Raw genomic sequence first — 22,278 nt, 5'->3', positions numbered from 1 at the left:
ACTGAGAGACAGACATTTGTAATTGCTCAAGGAACCCCTAAAAACTTTTGGAGGAACCCTGGCTGAGAAAGGCTGGACTAGGCAGTAATATATTTCTATCCCCCTTGGTGGGAGTGGAGATGACCCATCTATAAGGATATACAGTACATACACACACAGCACAAGGCCGTGTTCACACTACGAGATGTTTCTCTGGGCTGCAGTTCCTCTGAGCTCCCTAAGGTGGTGATCTCACTGATACTCAGACAGGAAGTCTCTATGGAAGACAGGAAGTGATGTCAGGTATAAATAGGAATTTCCGGGCGAGGGGTGAGTCGGGAGAAATTAGAGAAGAGACATTGCTGGAACTTGGCGGTAGAGGAGGTAAAAAGATATTATTTACACCCAGTAACCCCCCGTCATGTCCGTCCTCTTCCTCCATAGTCACTGTGATGTCTTTTATCTCCAGCAGATGATGATACACACATATATAGTGTGGAAACCTAGATTAACCCCTTCAGGGTAAGAACATTTTCCCACTTACGGGGCCAGAACATCTCCTTAATTTTAGAGATGTCACCTTTTCACCAATTACCTTCTCATCAGCGCATACTAACGGATTATATGACTTTTATGGGGGGTGGGGGGTTTATTTAGGGGGGGGGGGTTTGAAATATGTATGTGTTTACTTTTTATTATTGAAATAGGGGGGAAAAAAATGTAAATCTAATTAAACATAATGATCCCAGTCTCAGATATTCATCCAAAAATGTGATCAGTGAAGCTTCTGGAGTACACGGAGATCAAAGGAATGGGATGTATCCTGGCAAAGCCCAAAGACAAAGTTCATCTTTCAGTTTAAGAGAGGTCGGACGCACCCGGGAGAAATGATTTTTTATATACAGAAGCTTCACAGAGCGCCCCTCACAACTCCTCCTCTCAATGTCCCTCCAACCAGAGTCAGAGAATCCTATCACAATCACACTGACCTCACAGCTCTTCCTTTCTTGTCCCTCCATCCAAGGTCAGAGAATTCTATGACGTTGCACGCACCTCACAGCTCCTCCTCCCAGTGTCTCTCCATCCAGAGTCAGAGAATCCTATGACATCACACTGACCTCACGGCTGCTCCTTCCAATGTCCCTCCATCCAGGGTCAGAGAGTCCTATGACATCACAATGACCTCACAGCTCCTCCTCCCAATGACCTTCCATCTGGAGTTAGAGAATCCTCTGACATCACACTGATCTCACAGCTCCTCATCCAACTGTTTCTTCATCTGCAGTCAACCCATCCTATGACATCACAATGACCTCACAACTTCTTCTCCCAGTGTCCCTCCATCCAGAGTCAGAGAGTCCTATGACATCACACTGACCTTACAACTCCTCCTCCCAATGACCTTCCATCTGGAGTTAGAGAATCCTCTGACATCACACTGATCTCACAGCTCCTCATCCAACTGTTTCTTCATCTGGAGTCAACCCATCCTATGACATCACAATGACCTCACAACTCCTCCTCCCAATGTCCCTCCATCCAAAATCAGAGAATTCTATAACATCACACCCACCTCACAGCTCCTCCTCCCAATGTTCCTACATCAAGAGTCTGAAAACTTTGACATCACATTTAACTCACAGTCCCTGAAACCAGAATCAGCACATCCTATTACATCACACTGACCCTGTACTGACCTCACAGTTCCTCCTCCCAATGTCCCTCCATCCAGAGTCAGCTCATCGTATAACCTCACAACTCCTCCCGTCTGGCTCTCTTCTCTTTTTTCCAATGCTCAAAGAATCAGTGGGAGGTTGACTGACCCTTGGCAACAGCACAAGCAAAGCAGGACTGTTGGTTCTGCATTGTGTGTAATTACATCAGAATGCCTGCAACAAGATTTCAACCTATGGAGTAGGGGGGGGGGGGGCTGTGTGGGTAAATTATACCTGAGTCTTAAGTGGGGCTTTCATAAAAGTGAGGCAGTAATATAGGGAGGTGAGGAGGATTCTGGCAAGATCACTTGATTTTACTGTTCATATTCAAATATATTTTCCCTCCTGTAAAGTCTGGAGATCATGTGACCAACGCATTGCCTTCACGTCCCTCCCTGATAGAATAGAGAAAGTAAAATAAGATTTCAGAAGTCACCAGCAAGATCACAGGAGAGGTGAGCGGTGCCGGGAATTCTGGGACATTATCCAGTAACAGACAAGGGATGTGTCTGGATGATGACTGTATCATTGTGTGTGTCAGGTTCCTATAAGGTGTCAGGATGTCACTGTCTATTTCTCCATGGAGGAGTGGGAGTATTTAGAAGGACACAAGGATCTCTACAAGGACGTCATGATGGACAATCAGCCGCCCCTCACATCACCGGGTAAGAGGAGACTTTATTGTAAAGGAGAGAGCAGTACGGAGGGTCCACCTAGATCCCCCATCATCTGATAAACACATAGAAACAATGTATTCAGTCAGTGTGTGTGTTTCCTACAGATGGATCCAGTAATGGGAACCCACCAGAGAGATGTCCCCGTCATCAGTATTCCCGGAAATCCACACAGGAAGATCACACCATCCCTTACCATCAGGTAGATGATTGCCAATTGCTGATAGTTCTGATTTATTCACAGGCATGTTTATTACAATGAATGTTTTATTATATCTTTTAGAGTGGAAACCTCGGGGATTACAATATTGTTGTTAAAGAAGAGTATAAAGAGGAGGATGAGGTGTATGGTGTGATGGAGGAGTTTTCAGAAGGACACAAGGATGTGATGAAGCCACCTAAAACCAAGAACTCACCAGAGAGATGTCCCCGTCCTCTGTATTCCCGGGATTCCACACAGGAAGATCACACCACACCTCATCTTTACAAGGTTGGTGAGGCGGAGAATCTGGAACATGGCCTCTTGGAGACAATGTATGGATTTCTTTAATTTGATGTCACAATATTCCAGTTTATATTTACAGATGCTATTTTCTCTCATTCTCTTGGTTTAGGGTGAAGATTTGATAGATATCAAAGTTGAGGTTAAAGCAGAAGAAGAAGAGAGGTATGTGAGGGATGATCAGCAGTCTATGGAGGAGGATGGAATAACGGGGACATTTATAGAGAAGGACACTCCTACAGAGATCAGCACAGGTGGGTTATGAACACTAAATACATTCCTCCACCCATACTGCTCACTGATTGGTCAAGAGTAAGTCAAGGACTGGTTGATATCCCACTCCAATTCTTTTCCCCCTCTCTCCCTTTTTTGCAATTTCAAGCGTATAGGGATTTATTTATATAATTATAGATGTATTCATAGCTGGCATTAACAGGGATATGCACCTTGAGGGATCCTTATTTTTAGTTCTCAGTACTGGTTGATATCAGCCTGTAATCCCCTGGTCACTTTCCTGAGCTGTGTTCCCTGTCCTGTATTCCTGTATTTCTCTCGGGTTAATCTTCCTTCTCTGTGCCGCCTACACAATTTATGTATCTAGACTGGATTATGGAGATTCTGGGGTTCAGCTGGATGGAAAATGTTAATTGTCACCATAGGCGTTGCTTGACCTAGGCACCTGGAGTAAGTGTCTTGGGTCTTCTGCCCCATGCCTGGCTCTAGGAAGACCTCTAAAAAACAATTGTTTGCTGGCTGTGCCCGGTGGAGGGATGTGTCTGTATAGTCTCAGACCCAAGTCACTGAGTGCAGTCTCAGGACACGGGAGGCAGCGATGTGGGACCTCTGCAACTTGTCGCACTTTCCTCACTCTGAAAGGTCCATGAATAAAGAAATGAACTGGTAGGAGATCAGAGGACCCATTTACTAGTTACCTTGAGGGTGGAATTGTAAGATCCTCAGAGACAAAGCTGCCTGATGTGGGCGGAGTCCTGGTTTAGGGGAACCAATCTGCTCATGTCTAGTAATAATCTTTGTATTTCTATTTTAGTAGATGGACGGGAGATGAGGAAAACCTCAGAGGATTGTCTCACTTTGTCTCCAGACTGTAAAGTAGAAGATGAGGACATCACACAGTATAGTCCAGGAGAAAACCCGACTACCTCAAATGTCCATCCGGAACCACACAGTGTAGATGGACCATCATATTCCTCTTATCCTGAGGAACCTCAGACTGTGAGGGACGGTGCCGGACCATCGTATTCCTCTTATCCTGAGGAACCTCAGACTGTGCGGGACGGTGCCGGACCATCGTATTCCTCTTATCCTGAGGAACCTCAGACTGTGCGGGACGGTGCCGGACCATCGTATTCCTCTTATCCTGAGGAACCTCAGACTGTGCGGGACGGTGCCGGACCATCGTATTCCTCTTATCCTGAGGAACCTCAGACTGTGAGGGACGGTGCCGGACCATCGTATTCCTCTTATCCTGAGGAACCTCAGACTGTGAGGGACGGTGCCGGACCATCGTATTCCTCTTATCCTGAGGAACCTCAGACTGTGCGGGACGGTGCCGGACCATCGTATTCCTCTTATCCTGAGGAACCTCAGACTGTGCGGGACGGTGCCGGACCATCGTATTCCTCTTATCCTGAGGAACCTCAGACTGTGAGGGAAGGTGCCGTTCTTCCAACAGATAAGAGGTTTTCCTGTACTGAGTGCGGTAAATGTTTCTGTTTTAAATCCAGCTTTAATGTACATAAAAAATCTCATAGAGGTGAAAAGCCACATTCCTGTCCTGAGTGCGGGAAATGTTTTGTACAAAAATCGAGTCTTGTCAAACATCAAAAGTCTCACATGGGGGAAAAGTCATATTCCTGTCCTGAGTGCGGGAAATTTTTTTCAAAGGAATCCAATCTCTACAGCCATCAGATAGTGCACATGGGTGAGAAGCCGTATTTCTGTCCTGATTGCGGGAAATGTTTTTCACGAAAGTCCAGTCTTCACATACATCAGAGATCTCACACGGGGGAGAAGCCATTTTCCTGCTCTGAGTGTGGGAAATCTTTTGTAAATAAATCACAACTTGTCGCACATCAGAGGTCTCACACGGGCGATAAACCGTATTCCTGTCCTGAGTGCGGGAAATGTTTTTCAACTAAGTCACATCTTTCCATACATCAGCGACTGCACACGGGGGAAAAGCCCTATTCCTGTCCTGAGTGTGGGAAATGTTTTAGACAAAATTCAGAGCTTGTCACACATCAGAGGTCACATACGGGTGAGAAGCCACATTCCTGCCCAGAGTGCGGGAAATGTTTTTCAGACAAGTCCAATCTTTCCAAGCATCAGAGATTGCACACAGGGGAGAAGCCATATTCCTGTTCTGAGTGCAAGAAATGTTTTTTCAAAAAATCTGAACTTGTCACCCATCAAAGGTCTCACACAGGGGACAAGCCGTATTCTTGTCCTGAGTGTGGGAAATGTTTTTTAGTCAAGTCTCATCTTTACAGACATCAGAGATTGCACATGAGGGAGAATTCCTATTCCTGTTCTGAGTGCGGGAAATGTTTTACACAGATATCAGAACTTGTCACACACCAAAGGTCTCACGTGGCGGAAACACCTTATTCCTGTCCAGAGTGCGGGAAATGTTTTTCAGGGAGAACCAATCTTTACAAACATCAGAGATTGCACATGGTAGAGAAGCCTCTGTCCTGTTTTGAGTGCGGGAAATGTTTTGTACAAAAATCTGATCTTGTCAAACATCAGAGGTCTCACATGGGGGAGAAGCCATATTCCTGTTCTGAGTGCGGGAAATGTTTTTCATTCAAGTCCCATCTTCACAGACATCAGAGATTGCACACGGGGGAGAAGTCGCATTCCTGTCCTGAGTGCGGGAAATGTTTTGCACAAAAATCAGATCTTGTCAAACATCAAAGGATTCACACAGACGAAAAGCCGTATTCCTGTTCTGAGTGCGGGAAATGTTTTTCAGTTAAGTCACATCTTTATAGACATCAGAGATCGCACACGGGGAAGAAGCCATATTCCTGTTCTGAGTGAGGGAATTGTTTCTCACTGAAGTCCTGTCTTCCTGTACATCAGGGGTCCCACACAACCCTCGAGGTGTATTAATGAGTGCGGGAAATGTCTTGTATATGAATGTTGCTGGACATGTGGGGAAGAAGCACACCCTGATATACACCTCAGATATACTCCATGGCTGATCTTCATCATGCAAGAAAAAGTTGATAAGGAGATCAGAGATCACCAAAGACATGGATGAAGTGTTGTTCCGTGTCGGCCATTGATAGCAGGAGAAAAATAAAAATGAAGTCCTTACCTCTCATTGGCTGAGTACATTTTGGGGTGTAAGTCTTCACAAATATTTAGAAGTCTTTTTTTTTTTTAATATTGCACAAATGTGAAAAACATTCAACCAGCCGTGATGACTATAAGCCATATTTTATTACATACAGTTATTTCTTATAATCACTGGCTCCCTCTAGTGACCATAATGTGATATCTCGCTAATTTTCCAGGAAAAATACCTCATTATGGCCACTAGTTGGAGCTGACCATCACAGGAAATCATTGTGTTAATGAAATTATGGGCAGAATTTGTCACAGCTGAACGAATGCTGGTCACATCCATCCAACAAACTTTTATGAATATAATGCCCTGTACACACGGGTGGACTTTTTCGGCAACAAAGGTCCGACAGTCTTTCCGACAGACTTTTGATGGACTTTCTGAATGAACGGACTTGCCTACACACGATCACACCAAAGTCCGACGGACTTGTACGTGATGACGTACGACCGGACTAAAATAAGGAAGTTCATAGCCAGTAGCCAATAGCTGCCCTAGCGTCGGTTATATTCCGCCGGACTAGCATACAGACCAGCGGGTTTCTCAATAGGAACTGGGACCGGCGGAGTTCCGACGTAAAGATTTTAAGCATGTTCCAAATCTAAAGTCCGTCAGATTTTCGACAGAAACAGTCCACTGAAGGTCCGATGAAGCCCACACACGGTCGGATTGTCCACCGGATTCGGTCTGTCGGACCAGTCCGGTCGAAAAGTCCACTCTTGTGTACATAGCATTACTCTTAGTTTACCTTCATGTTTCAATAGTGTTGGGAAGACACTCTGAGCAGGAGCCCCGTCAGTCCACCTCCGTGGGAAATCTGTCTGGGCGTCGCACTTTTCTTCTCAGTGGTCCCTTATATTGGTGATCAACGGAAGAAGGAACCCTTATATCAGTGGTCAGTGTAGTGGGCCCTTACATTGGAGACCAATGGGAGAAGGACCCCCTTATATCACTGGTCAGTGTAGTCATCCCATACATTAGTGACCAATGGGAGGACCCCCTTATATCACTGGTCAGTGTAGTCATCCCATACATTAGTGACCAATGGGAGAAGGACCCCCTTATATCACTGGTCAGTGTATTAATTCCTTATATTGGTGACCAATGGGAGAAGGACCCCATTATATCAGTGGGCAGTGTAGTAATCACTGATATTGGTGAGCAACGGAAAAAGGACACCCTTATATAAGCGGTCATTGTAGTGGTCCCTTACATTGGTGACCAATGGAAGAAGGACCCCTTTATAACAGTGGTCAGTGTAGTGGTCCCTTACATTAGTGACCAATGGAAGAAGGACCCCCTTATATCAGGGGTAAGTATAGTGGTCTCTAATATTGGTGACTAATGAACGAAGGACCCCCTTATATCAGTGGTCCCTTACATTGGAGATCAATGGGAGAAAGACCCCCCTTATATCAGTGGTCAGTGCAGTGGTCTCTTATATTGGTGACCAATGGGAGAAGGACCCCCTTATGTCAGTGTAGTGGTCCCTTACATTGGTGACCAATGGGAGAATGACCCCCTTATGTGTAGTGGTCCCTTACATTGGTGACCAAAGGGAGAAAGATACCCTTATATCAGTGGTCATTGGAGTAATCCCTTATATTGGTGACCAATGGGAGAAGGACCCCCTTGTATCAGTGGTCAGTGTAGTGGTTCCATACATAAGTGACCAATAGGGAAGGACCCACTTATATCAGTGGTCAGTGTAGTGTTTTTTTATATCGGTGACCAATGGGAGAAGGACCCCCTTATGTCAGTGTAGTAATCCCTTTATATTGGTGACCAATGGGAGAAGGACCCCCTTGTATCAGTGGTCCCTTACATTGGTGACCAATGGGAGGAGGATCACTTATATCAGTGTAGTGGTCCCTTACATTGCTGAGCAATGGGAGAAGGACCCCCTTATATCTGGTTAGTGGGAGAAAATAATACATATGTTTTCATCAGTGGGAAGATTGCCCCCCTTGATCTCCACAGACCTTGCCGCCCCTCTGAAAAGTGAGAAGCGGGTGAATAGGAAGGCAGGGAGGTGAAGAGGGAGACATGAGGGGGAAGGGGGGTGAACAGGGTGGTGGGGAGATGAAGAGGTGGACAGGAGGCTGGTGAGGGGGACAGGAATGTGAAGAGGAGGACAAGAGGGTGAAATAGGGGAGATGAAGGAGACAGGAAGGTGAAGAGGGGTTGAGAAGGGGGAATAGGTGGCAAAGAGGGGAAGGAGAGGTGAAGAAGGGGAAAGAGGGTGAACAGGGTAGCGGGAGATGAAGAAGGGGACAGGAGGGTAAACAGGGGGACATGAGGACCGTGAAGGGGACAGGAAGGTGAAGAGGACAAGAGGGTAAAATAGGGGAGATGAAGGAGACAGGGAGGTGAAGAGGGGTTGAGAAGGGGGAATAGGTGGGGAAGAGGGGAAAATGGGGGTGAAGAGGGTAGCAGGGGGTGAAGAAGGGGACAGGAGGGTGAACAGGGGGACATGAGGATGGTGAGGGGGACAGGAATGTGAAGAGGAGGACAAGAGGGTGAGATGAAGGGGACAGGGAGGTGAAGAAGGGTTGAGAAATGTGATGAGGGGGAATAGGTGGTGAAGAGGGGAAGGAGAGGTTAAGAAGGGGACAGGAAGGGGAAGGTGGGTGATGAGGGGGAAATGGGTGAAGACGGGCACAGGAGGAGGAAGAGGGGTGGTTAAGAGAGGCAGATGAAAAGGGGGCCTGAGGAAAGGAAGGTGAAGAGAGGGAAGGGAGGAGAAAGGTGGATGAAGAGGGGAACAAGGGGTGAAGAGGGAGATGATCAGGTAAAGTGGGGGATAGAGAGGTGTGATGAAGGAGACGGGGGAGTAAAGAGAGGGGAGGGGGCAGGGCAGTGAAGAGGGGGAGGTGAAGAAGGACACAGTGCAGTGAAGAGGGGAAAGAGGCGAAGAGAGTGGCAGGGCAGTAAAGAGGGGGATAGGGAGGTGAAGGACACCGTGCAGTGAAGAGGGGGAGGTGAAGAAGGACACCATGAAGGGAAGGGGGGGGGGCAGGGCAGTGAAGAGGGGGATAGGGAGGTGAAGGACACCGTGCGGTGAAGAAGGACACCATGAAGGGAAGAGGGGGGCAGGGCAGTGAAGAGGGGGAGGTGAAGAAGGACACCATGAAGGGAAGAGGGGGGCGGGGCAGTGAAGAGGGGGATAGGGAGGTGAAGAAGGACACTGCAGTGAAGAGGGGGTTGGGGTGGTGAAGGACACCATGCAGTGAAGAGGGGAAAGAGGGGGGCAGGGCAGTGAAGAGGGGGATGGGGAGGTAAAGACGGACACCATGCAGGGAAGAGGGGGGCAGGGCAGTGAAGAGGGGAATAGGGAGGTGAAGAAGGACACTGTGCAGTGAAGAGGGAAAGGGGGGGTAGGGCAGTGAAAAGGGGGATAGGGAGGTGATGAAGGACACCATGCATTGAGAGGTGAAAAGGGGGATAGGCAGGTGAAGAACACCGTGCAGTGAAGAGGGGGATGGGGAGGTGAAGAAGGACACCATGCAGTGAAGAAGGGGAAGGGGAGAAGAAAAGAGGGAAGGGGGTGAATAGGGGTAGGGCAGGGAAAAGAAAGATGGGGAAAGGGCAGCAAAGAGAAAGGGTGGTGGAGAGAAAGGTGGGAGAATGAAGAGATGAATGAGTCATTGAATAGGTGGTTGAGGGATGTAGAGGGGGACAGGGCAGTGAAGGGTGGTGGAGAGGAGCAAAAAGTGGCAAAGAGTGGAGTGAGGAGGGGGACATGGGGTGTAATTAGGGGCATGGGGTTGAATAGGGTACATGGAGGTATTTGGTCCTAGAAGTGGACTGTTAGCAGCGATATCACATGTTCCATGCAGGTGTTGAGAGCAGTTCCCTGGCTAGGTGGTGGGACAAAGAAAAGGCCACACCGATCCCTTTCCACCAGGACACCACACAGCACCCTCAAATCCCCCTTTTTTCACCCCACACGGGGCCCACGGATGACTCTCATACAAATCGCCCACACGCAGTGCCCTCCACTCCCCTCTTCTGGGCAAAATTACCTTTCAGGACCGGGGTAAAAAGTGAGAAGAAAAGACTTTCATATATCTGGCAGGGTCTCCCATTGCCTGGACCCAAACACATTTACACTTTTTGCTGTCATTCTTGAGCCACAGCCTGAGATTCAAACATTGCGGGACAAATAGCTAAAAAAAATGTGACTGTCCTGGCAAATCCGACAGAGTAGGCGAGTATTTAATTATGAGGAAATACAGTACATACACACACACAGCACAAGAACGTGTTCACACGATGAGATGTTCTCGGGGCTGCAGTTCTTCTGAGCTCCACAAGGTGGTGATATCAGTTATAGGCAGACATGAGGTCCCTATGAAAGACAGGAAGTGATGTCAGGTACAGACAGGAAGTGATGTCAGGTACAGACAGGAAGTGATGTCAGGTACAGACCGGAAGTGATGTTGGAGTATAAACAGGAAGTTCCGGGTAGGAGGTGAGTCGGGAGGAAGTAGAGAGGAGACATTGCTGGAACTGGCAAGAGAGGAGGAGGTAATACATTATTATTTTATATTTACTCCCAGTAACAATCCCCCCCGTCATGTCCGTCCTCTTCCTCCATAGTCACTGTGACATCTTTTTTCTCCAGCAGATGATGTTACACACATATATAGTGATTTACCCCTTCAGGGTCAGACTATTTCCCCAATTACGGGGCCGAAACATCTTCTTAATTTTTAGACTTAAATTTGAATACTATGTTCCTCGAAATAAACAGCACTGACAATAAATACACAAGGCAATGACCATCCTGACCATACATGGTAATTATTACACCGCACAGGCAGCAAATGGGCAATCACTACAATATGCAGCCAACACAATGATGGAGTGCAGGGGTCAGGAGTATGGAGCATGGGTCTGAGGAAAGTAGAGGAGCTGGGGGGGGGGGATACGGAGGCTGTAGGACTTTTGAGGGAGTGTGGGGCTTTAAAGGGGGGTAGTGTATCTAAAGGGTTATGAGTGGGTATTGCAGCTGAAGGACTCTGGGGCCCTTGATTGGGTTGGTGGTCAGCAGGGCTCTGAGGAAAAAGGAAACTGCAGGGCTCAGGGAGTCTAATCAGGGATGAGGGCTCTTGGTCTATGATGGTCCACCTACCTGCACTTACTTTTCAGACATCCTTAGAGTACTCCTGCCAGGAAAGAAAGGCAGCCTTCACCTTCTTCCCATTTAACTGGTCAAATAAAACTTTCTGAGATACCAAGTGGAATGAAGAAGAGATTTCCTTCACCCCTTCACTCGTACTTAGAAGATGTCTGTCTAAGCAGCATCACCTGTCAGTTGGCCAGAGGTCAGTTCTATGCACCTGACGGAGGCAGTCCAATACCTTCCCTTGACTGAGGGTCTGGCAGTGCCAAAAGCTGGAATTCATAGCCCCCGTGACCCATTGCCATTCTGTCTTGGATATTACAGTATGCTGGCCAACCAAAAGAACAAAATCCTCACCCCCTGTTGTCCTCTTCCTACCCACACTGGGCTGCCATTGGAGGGAAGGGAACAGATTCCTCCTCCACAGCTCACTACTCCACCAGCAGCATCCCCCACTATCCAATCCAATCCCTTCTCTTAGGCCTCTTTCACACGGACGATCCGTATGTCCGTTTTTCATCCTTCCGTTTTCGGATGAAAAACGGACATACATTCATTCCTATGGAGCGTCGGATGTCAGCGGTGACATGTCCGCTGACATCCGACCCCGCTCCGATCCGAAAAGTGTAACGGAGGAAAAACCTACTTTTCCATCCGTTTTCGGATCGGATCGGGTGACGACGGACACTACGGTCCGTCATCATCCGATCCCCCATAGGGGAGAGCGGCGCTCTGACAGGTCCGCCGCTGCACAGCGTGCAGCGATGGACCTGTCATCTTCCTGCTCAGCTGGGATCGGCGGAGCGATCCCCGCTGAGCCAGCGGATGTTCACGGGGCGGATCATCACTGATCCGCCCCATGAGAAAGAGGCCTTACTGCGCAGAGTGACAATGACATCACTCCTATTAGTCAACAGGCTGCTGGAGATTAGAACCCTGCAGTCGGAAGTTCTGCCAAATATGCGGATTAGCCCAGAACTCCGGCCAAAAGTCAGCAAATCCCCTTTCCTGGACATCATAATGATCTTATATTGATCTCACTGCACTGCCTACAAGAAGACAGAAGAAGGATCGTATTTATCATTCCTTGTCTGTAGATCTAAAACTAATCAAAACCAGTTCAGAAACAAAGCACACCCAACAGAGAAAAGAGAATTTCTGACCCGGCAAGCCAGGAGGGTTCTAGGACTTCGAAAATGTAGAAAAAATTAAATAGTTAAAACTAAATGTGTTCACATGGGGGCAGTAGTTCTTAAAAGTACAGCAAACCCCCCTCACATTCTCATCCTATTATTGTGTGACTAACACTATCCAAATAATTCTTACTTTCATTTACCAAAGTTATCCGTCTACAAGGAGACCTGTATAGATCAAATGGCGGCACCGATGAGGATGGAGGAGGACCGGAGTCACATGACTGAGAAGATCCTAAACCTCACCCTGGAGATCATCTACCTGCTGACCGGAAAGGTGAGGAGGATTCTGGGAGGTCACATGACATCACTCTTATCTCTATTAGTAAAACACAAATCTGACCGGAGAGGTGAGGAGGATTCTGGGATTCTAACATGATATTCCTATTGGCTCTCCAATACAGAGATTTCCTCTTGTGAAGTCAGGTGATCATATGACCATCACAGTGCCTCCATGTGACTCCCTAAAACCTGAGAGACACAACATGCAGAAGATTCTAGAAGTCACCAAGAAGATGTTGGAGCTTCTGACAGGAGAGGTGAGCGGTGGTGGGAATTCTGGGACATTATCCAGTAACAGACAAGGGATGTGTCTGGATGGTGACTGTATCATTGTGTGTGTCAGGTTCCTATAAGGTGTCAGGATGTCACTGTCTATTTCTCCATGGAGGAGTGGGAGTATTTAGAAGGACACAAGGATCTCTACAAGGACGTCATGATGGAGAATCAGCCACCCCTCACATCACCGGGTAAGAGGAGACTTTATTGTAAAGGAGAGAGCAGTACGGAGGGTCCACCTAGATCCCCCATCATCTGATAAACACATAGAAACAATGTATTCAGTCAGTGTGTGTGTTTCCTACAGATGGATCCAGTAATGGGAACCCACCAGAGAGATGTTCCCTTCCTCTGTATTCCTGGGATTCCACACAGGAAGATCACACCATCCCCCACCATCATCAGGTAGGTGGGACTGAGCAACTAAAACAGAATTCTAAGCTATGAGAGGACATTATTCTATGTAATCTCTTGTCTTGTTTTACACATGTATTCTATCATCTTTGGAGTTTAGGATGAAGAACTGAAAGACCTCAAAGTTAAGATTAAAGAGGAAGAAGAAGAGATGTTGATAAGTGGAGCTCAGCAGTCTATGGGAGGGGGAGGTCCTCTGTATTCCCAGGATTCCGCACAGGAAGGTTACCATTACAAGGTTGGTTGGATGGAGCAACTAGAACATGTGGAGATGAGATGTGGATTTTTCACGTGAGTTTATATTTTACAGATGATATTTTCTCTCATTCTTTTGGTTTAGGGTGAATATCCAATCGACATAAAAGTTGAGGTTAAAGCAGAAGAGGAAGAGACGTATGTGAGGGATAAACAGCAGTCTATGGAGGAGGATAGAATAACGGGGACACCTACAGAGATCAGCACAGGTGGGTCATTATACTGATCATTGATTGTTTTAGAGTAGGGCAAGGACTGGGTGATATCAGCCTGTAATCCCCTGGTCACTTTCCTGAGCTGTGTTCCCCATCCTGTATTCCTGTCTTTCTCTCAGATAATCTTCCTTCTCTGTGCTGCAGACACAATTTATGTAACTAAACGGGATTTATGTAGATTCTGGTGTTCAGCTGGTCCGACGGACTTCCGACGGACTTTTTAACGACCGGACTTGCCTACACACGATCACACCAAAGGCCGATGGATTCGTACGTGATGACATACACCGGACTAAAATAAGGAAGTTGATAGCCAATAGCTGCCCTAGCGTCAGTTTTTGTCTGTTGGACTAGCATACAGAGGAGCGGATTTCTGGGTCCGGCGGAGTTACGACGTAAAGATTTTAAGCATGTTCCAAATCTAAAGTCCGTCAGATTTTCGACTGGAAAAGTCCGCTGAAGGTCCGATGAAGCCCACATACGATCGGATTGTCCGCCGTACTCAGTCCGTCAGACCAATCCGGTCGAAAAGTCCAACCATGTGTACGCTGCATAATCCATCTCCATTATAAACTAAAAACAGTTTTGCCTTTAGTGATACTTTAAGCTTCCACTGAATACCAAAAATGTTATTATATTCATTATTATTATTATTATTATTATTATTATTAGAGTCCTGACCCCTGCACTATATATTTATTATTGCAAAATACATAGTCCTAAGCCCTGCAATCTCTGGTGTACACTACACAGTCCTGACCCATCAACTACTGTACATACTATATGTTGAACATTACATACTCCTGACCCCTGCACTATATACTCTATACTCTATGTTGTACATTACATACTCCTGACCCCTGAACTATATACTCCTTGTTGTACATTGCATACTCATGACCCCTGAACTATATACTCTATACTCTATGTTGTACATTACATAGTCCTGACCCTTGCACTATATACTCTATGTTGTACATTACATTATTCAGATACTATATTGTCCTAACTGTTGTATCTTATACAATATGTTGTACTTTACATAGTCCTGACTTCTGCTCTCTCCCCTCTACACACTACTATATATATAAACATAAAATGTATTCTCTTTTCTTACACCCATTTTCTACCAGCTGGACATTTTATATCTGATGATTTGATTGGAGCACAGACTTTTACATGTTAATAACATTTGGAGCCTTAAACAGAAAGTGATAATGAGGGAGGAGTCAATAACCCAATGATGGTGGTCTTCAGGATCAGTCCAGTCTTCATCTTGGTTGTTCTCCCCCCATCCTCTCTCTCTGACCTCTGGTGGGGCTCAGCCCCGCTGTTATTCATGACTAAATCATGGACTAAATAAGGAAGTGCAGGACTTCTTCTGTTGGGAAGATGGTAATGAGTGATAGAGGGGGTGGGGACACTCGTCCTATAATCCCCTCATCACTGTCACTCCTATAAAAGACAGTTCTCGTCGTTTCCTCACTCTCTGACTAAGGTCCATGAATGAAGAAATGAACTGGTAGGAGATCAGAGGACCCATTTACTAGTTACCTTGAGGGGGGAATTGTAAGATCCTCAGAGACAAAGCTGCCTGATGTGGGTGGAGTTTTGGTTTAGGGGAACCAATCTGCTCATGTCTAGTAATAATCTTTGTATCTCTATTTTAGTAGATGGACGGGAGATGAGGAAAACCTCAGAGGATTGTCTCACTTTGTCTCCAGACTGTAAAGTAGAAGATGAGGACATCACACAGTATAGTCCAGGAGAAAACCCGGCTACCTCAAATGTCCATCCGGCACCACACAGTGTAGATGGACCATCGTATTCCTCTTATCCTGAGGAACCTCAGACTGTGCGGGACGGTGCCAGACCGTCATATTCCTCTTATCCTGAGGAACCTCAGACTGTGCGGGACGGTGCCGGACCATCGTATTCCTCTTATCCTGAGGAACCTCAGACTGTGAGGGACGGTGCCGTCCTTCCAACAGATAAGAGGTTTTCCTGTACTGAGTGTGGGAAGTGTTTTTGTTTTAAAACCAGCTTTAATGTGCATATAAAATCTCATACAGGTCAGAACCCTTATTCCTGTCATGCATGCGGGAAGATTTTTTCACTGAAATCCGGTATTTATAGAGATCAGAGATCTCACACGGGTGAGAAGCCACATTCCTGCCCTGAGTGCGGGATATTTTTCTCAAGCAAGTCCAGTCTTTCCATACATCAGAGATCTCACACGGAGGAGAAGGCACTTTGCTGTCCCGAGTGCGGGAAATGTTTTTCAGAGGAATCCCATCTCTACAGCCATCAGATAATGCACAAACTGTATTTCTGTTCTGAGTGCGGGAAATGTTTTTCACAGCAGTCCAGGCTTCACATACATCAGAGATCTCACACGGGGGAGAAGCCATTTTCCTGTTCTGAGTGTGGAAAATGTTTTTTAATTAAATCACAACTTGTCGTACATCAGAGGTCTCACACGGGGGATAAACCGTATTCCTGTCCTGAGTGTGCGAAACGTTTTTCAGACAAGTCCAATCTTTGCAGACATCAGAGATTGCACACAGGGGAGAAGCCGTTTTCTTGTGCTGAGTGCAAGAAATGTTTTTTCAGAAAATCAGAACTTGTTACACATCAGAGATCTCACACGGGTGAAAAGCCGTATTGCTGTCCTGAGTGCGGGAAATGTTTTTCAGGGAAGTCCAATCTTTACAAACATAAAATATTGCACACGGGGGAGAAGCCTGTGTCCTGTTCTGAATGCGGGAAATGTTTTGTGCGAAAATCAGACCTTGTCATACATCAAAGGACTCACACAGGTGAGAAGCCGTATTCCTGTCCTGAGTGCGAGAAATGTTTTTCAGTCAAGTCCCATCTCTACAGACATCAGAGATCGCACACAGAGGGGAAGTCGTATTCCTGTTCTGAGTGCAGGAAATGTTTTACACAAATATCAGAGCTTGTCACACATCGAAGGTCGCACGCAGAGCAAAAGCCGTATTCCTGTCCTGAGTGCGGGAAAGGTTTCTTACTTAAGTCACATCTTTACAGACATCAGAGATTGCATATGGTAAAGAAGTCGCATTCCTGTCCTGAGTGCGGAAAATGCTTTTTAAAAAAATCAGATCTTGTCAGACATCAAAGAACTCACACGGGGGAGAAGCCGTTTTCCTGTCCTGAGTGCGGAAAATGTTTTTCAGTTACATCCCATCTTTACAGACATCAGAGATCTCACACGGGGGAGAAGCCACCTTCCTGTCCTAAGTGAGGGAATTGTTCCTCACTGAAGTCCTTTCTTCCTGTACATCAGGGGTCCCACACAACCCTCGAGGTGTATTAGTGCCTTGAGTGCGGGAAATGTCTTGTATATATATATGTTGCTGGACATGTGGGCAAGAAGCACACCCTGATATACACCTCAGATATACTCCATGGCTGATCTTCATCATGGAAGAAACAGTTCATAAGGAGATCAGAGATCACCAAAGACATGGATGAAGTGTTGTACCTTTGGGATGAATTAAAGCGCAGACTGTGAGCCAGGCCTTCTCGCCCAACATCAGTGCCTGACCTCAAAAATGCTCTTCTGGAAGAATGGTCAAACATTCCCATTGACACACTCCTAAAACCTACAGACTAACTGGGATACCATTAAAGTTCATGTGCGTGTAAAGGCAGGTGTCCTAATACTTTTGGCAATATAGTGTGTTTGATTTAGAAGTAAGCATCAGGTGTCGTTGAGTGAAAATTTCACAAACAAATGCTGTTGGAATCATTTGCACAAGATTTAGTCAAATACAATGGTAAAATATTGTAGATGTCATTGTATGGTGGGCAAATGTCAGTTGGAAGTTACCTGCTCCCATTATTTTAGAGGAATTCTGGTTAAATGAGGCATCAAAGTAACCAAGGTCAACAATGGTTTGACATATTTGACCTATGGCATGTGTGGTACAACACTGCCAGCTAGAGTTTGGGTTTGGAAATGTTCACTCATACTAACTGATGCAGAAAAGAATATGCCTATATGGGAATGTCTACCTAAACTTTCCAAATAAAAGGCCAGCAGCATAAGCTAAATGGAAGGTTCCATAATGGCATAACAACAAAGAAAGTCTGTGGCAGAAGAAACTTCACTGGAGGATGTTGCTAGCACCTGATTTCTTGCAATCCCTTGTAGAGTAGAGCCTGGAACCTTGGTTGCCTACAGAGATCGTGAAGCCGCGATAACCTGAGCTAAGTAACTTTTTAGCGCATTTTTTATGTTATTTTTACACAGATCATTGTTCATGTTTAGGAAGTCTAGGTAGCATGTGCATGTGTTGTATATACAGTACTGAGCAAAAGTTTTAAGCAGGTGTGAAAAAATGCTGTAAATGAAAAGTGCTTTCAGAAGTAGAAGGGTTATTAGGTTATTTTTTATCAATTAAAATGGAAAGTAAATGAACAGAAGAGAAATCCAAATCAAATCCATATTTGGTGTGACCACCCTTTGCCTTCAAACCATCATCTATTCTTCTAGGTAGACTTGCACACAGTTTTTGAAGGAACTCAGCAGGTAGGTTGTTCCAAACATCCCAGAGAACTAAGAACAGATCTTCTATGGATGTCGGCTGTCTCAAATCCTTCTGTCTCTTCATGTAATCTCAGATGGACTCCATGATGGTGAGATCATGGTTCAGTGGTGGCCAAACCATCACTTCCAGGACTTCTTGTTCTTTACACTGAGGATAGTTCTTAATAACATTGACTGTATGTTTGAAGACGTTGTCCTGCTGCATAATAAATTTGGGGCCAATCACATGCCTCCCTGAATGGTATGACATTATGGATACCTGGGCATTGTTATCCACCCTAACTTAGATCTCTATATCAAACTCAATATAAACCCATTGATTCAAAAATTTCAGGAAAAAACAGCTAGCTGGATTAAATTACCCCTCTCGGTAGTAGGCCACTGTAACTTGATAGAAATTATTTGGAGTCCACAACTCTTGTATGCGCTTCACAATGCACCCATCTGGATCCCTATCCATGTGTTTAAAAAATGCAATACCATTTTCCGCACATTGATATGGAGGAAACAGGTTCCACGTATTAAGTTGGAAACACTGCAGGAAACAAAGGACTCGGATGGTCTAGCTGTTCCATTTTATTATTTCATAGCAGCTCAATTGCAGAATTTAATGGGCTGGCTGTACCCTGAGTCCTCTGATTCATGAAGAATCGTTCTTGCCAAACCAATCTATAACCTTCTATGAGGAGGTGAGTTGCCATCTAGATAAAGGAAGGCCCGTAGACATGGTGTATCTGGATTTTGCAAAAGCATTTGACACAGTTCCCCATAAACATTTACTGTACAAAATAAGGTGCGTTGGCATGGACCATAGGGTGAGTACATGGATTGAAAACTGGCTACAAGGGCGAGTTCAGAGGGTGGTGATAAATGGGGAGTACTCGGAATGGTCGGGGGTGGGTAGTGGGGTTCCCCAGGGTTCTGTGCTGGGACCAATCCTATTTAATTTGTTTATAAACGACCTGGAGGATGGGATAAACAGTTCAATCTCTGTACTGACGATACTAAGCTAAGCAGGGCAATAACTTCTCCGCAGGATGTGGAAATCTTGCAAAAAACAAATTAATGGGGTGGGCGACTACATGGCAAATGAGGTTCAATGTAGAAAAATGTAAAATAATGCATTTGGGTGGCAAAAATATGAATGCAATCTATACACTGGGGGGAGAACCTCTGGGGGAATCTAGGATGGAAAAGGACCTGGGGGTCCTAGTAGATGATAGGCTCAGCAATGGCATGCAATGCCAAGCTGCTGCTAATAAAGCAAACAGAATATTGGCATTAAAAGGGGGATCAACGCAAGAGATAAAACGATAATTCTCCTACTCTACAAGACTCTGGTCCGGCCGCACCTGGAGTATGCTGTCCAGTTCTGGGCACCAGTCCTCAGGAAGGATGTACTGGAAATGGAGCGAGTACAAAGAAGGGCAACAAAGCTAATAAAGGGTCTGGAGGATCTTAGTTATGAGGAAAGGTTGTGAGCACTGAACTTATTCTCTCTGGAGAAGAGACGCTTGAGAGGGGATATGATTTCAATATACAAATACTGTACTGGTGACCCCACAATAGGGATAAAACTTTTTCGCAGAAGAGAGTTTAATAAGACTCGTGGCCACTCATTATAATTAGAAGAAAAGAGGTTTAACCTTAAACTATGTAGAGGGTTCTTTACTGTAAGAGCGGCAAGGATGTGGAATTCCCTTCCACAGGCGGTGGTCTCAGCGGGGAGCATTGATAGCTTCAAGAAACTATTAGATAATCACCTGAATGACCGCAACATACAGGATTATATAATGTAATACTGACACATAATCACACACATAGGTTGGACTTGATGGACTTGTGTCTTTTTTCAACCTCACCTACTATGTAACTATATGTAACTATAAGGAATATTGTACGCACACAGCTGTCCGGGGATGGCCTTGTGGAATGCATAGAAGCGGGAGAGCTAGGGGCACTACCATCTTACCCCACCCTGGTTCTCCTAGACAGAATATGGAGTAAAGCCAAACAACATTTCCAATATGCGGGATACACTAACTGGTCCCGTATTTGGAACAATAGGAACTACCCAGAACTAGATAAATTACAGGTTTTCTCCACCTGCCCTAGGAGTGGTGTTGTATATTTTTCCACAGTTTTACCATGGAGGCCTCTTGCGAGACTTCCAATCACTGCGCGTGGAATTCAATCTGCCAAATACCCTATTTTTCCAATACCTCCAACTTAGGCACGCTATATCAGCACAATCTACAATTTCTACTTGGGAACTAACTAGGCCCAAAATACTTACACAACTAGTTACATCATCGACCCGGAAGGGACAGATATCCTCCCTATTTGGTTCTCTCCTATGTCAAGTATCCAAAGCTATGTCACTGAACTGCAGAGCTGGATGGGGGGAAAATATAGGACATCTTTCGTATGAGGAATGGGCCACTATACTTGATAATGTACTTAGAGTGTCACTTCCCTCATCTCAAAAATGTACTTAATTGTTTATTATCCACCGCACTGCACTTACCGTACACCCGATAAATTGCACAAATGGCATAGAAGGGATGACCTGTTCTGTCCTCGTTTGGTGGACAATGGTACACTTATACAAATGCTATGGAAATGCCCAAAATGGCAAAGATATTGGTCCACAGTGATAAGTACTATTAATAGAATCTGGAACCTTAAACTTGAAGTAGACCCTAAACTCTGCCTACTCGGCTGGTTAGATGAGGAACAGTATACACCCCACACCCATATAGCCATTCTCAGGGCTCTGTTTGTAGCTTGAAAATGGCTTTTGGTATCACCTCCTACACATACGGAATGGGTTACTGCCATAAATGACTCACTTGTAAGGGAGCAATTGACATCGAGGTAGCCCAAAGAAGTTTAAAAATATCTGGGATGCTTGGCTAGAGGTTCCTGGCTTAGCCCCCTTACGCTTGGTTCAAAATAAAATTCTCTTGGACTTGGAAGTGCAGTCTCTGTAAATCTGAGGGGTACATCTGAAATGAGGGGAAGGTCTGCTTATTTTATCATCCAATCATGTGCAAGCTAAAATGCTGTCTTTTATTTTACCTGCATGTCACCCTCGGATTTACAAAGGATTTGCCTTTCGTAAATAACCCCCAATGTCTCTTTATTTTACATGAACTGTTGCCTTTTATACAGTGTGAACGCATACACTATGTAGCCGGCTGGCTACAAGAATGGATAAATCTGTGTCCTCTCAGTTATGTGTTACGTTTGTTGTAAAATGAAAATGTTACCTTAATGTTCAATAAAAATGATCTGATTAAAAAAAAAAAGAAGTGGAAAATGAGGGGTTTTGTTGAAACCAAACCATGGTCAGGTAGACCAACTAAAATGTCATATAACTATAAATATAGCGCTCGCAAACACAATGGGTGAAAATACAATGAATGAAATAGAAACAAAGTCCAAATAAAGTGACTAAAGGTGCTCCAATCCACAGTGAAGGAAATATAAGGTGCTTCAGAAATATTCAGGTGTGCAACACCCCCTCATGTATCCCCACTCACCAGATCAGAACGACCCCCAGCTTTTCAGTCTGGTGGGTCATTTAAAGCTTAGTAAAGATATCCTGGGATGGCGGATATGGTGATAGGTCATCAGGTCCAGAATTCCTTTTATGAAGTTTCTCATCCAGAAAAAACAGGTACCCAGAAGTAA

At 45.4% G+C, this 22,278-nt stretch overlaps 1 protein-coding gene across 1 annotated transcript; it reads left to right on the top strand.

Moving 5' to 3' along the window:
• The first annotated feature begins 245 nt into the window (after nucleotides 1-245).
• On the top strand, nucleotides 246-22,265 carry LOC141106888 (uncharacterized). Its single transcript, XM_073597817.1, is given in 15 exon segments — nucleotides 246-363; nucleotides 2,048-2,149; nucleotides 2,236-2,359; nucleotides 2,476-2,570; nucleotides 2,652-2,858; nucleotides 2,983-3,124; nucleotides 3,919-5,981; nucleotides 10,702-10,773; nucleotides 12,713-12,841; nucleotides 12,969-13,103; nucleotides 13,190-13,313; nucleotides 13,430-13,527; nucleotides 13,637-13,774; nucleotides 13,877-14,000; nucleotides 15,677-22,265. Coding segments are annotated over 13 exon segments (5,010 nt in total). The 5' UTR covers nucleotides 246-363; nucleotides 2,048-2,149; nucleotides 2,236-2,274; the 3' UTR covers nucleotides 17,275-22,265.
• The last annotated feature ends 13 nt before the right edge of the window (nucleotides 22,266-22,278 follow it).

Source organism: Aquarana catesbeiana, linkage group LG08, assembly GCF_042186555.1.
Source record: "Aquarana catesbeiana isolate 2022-GZ linkage group LG08, ASM4218655v1, whole genome shotgun sequence".
In the NCBI taxonomy this organism is placed as follows: Eukaryota; Metazoa; Chordata; class Amphibia; order Anura; family Ranidae; genus Aquarana; species Aquarana catesbeiana.
Note: the sequence above shows the minus strand (reverse complement) of the source record. Positions and strands in the feature narration are given on the sequence as shown.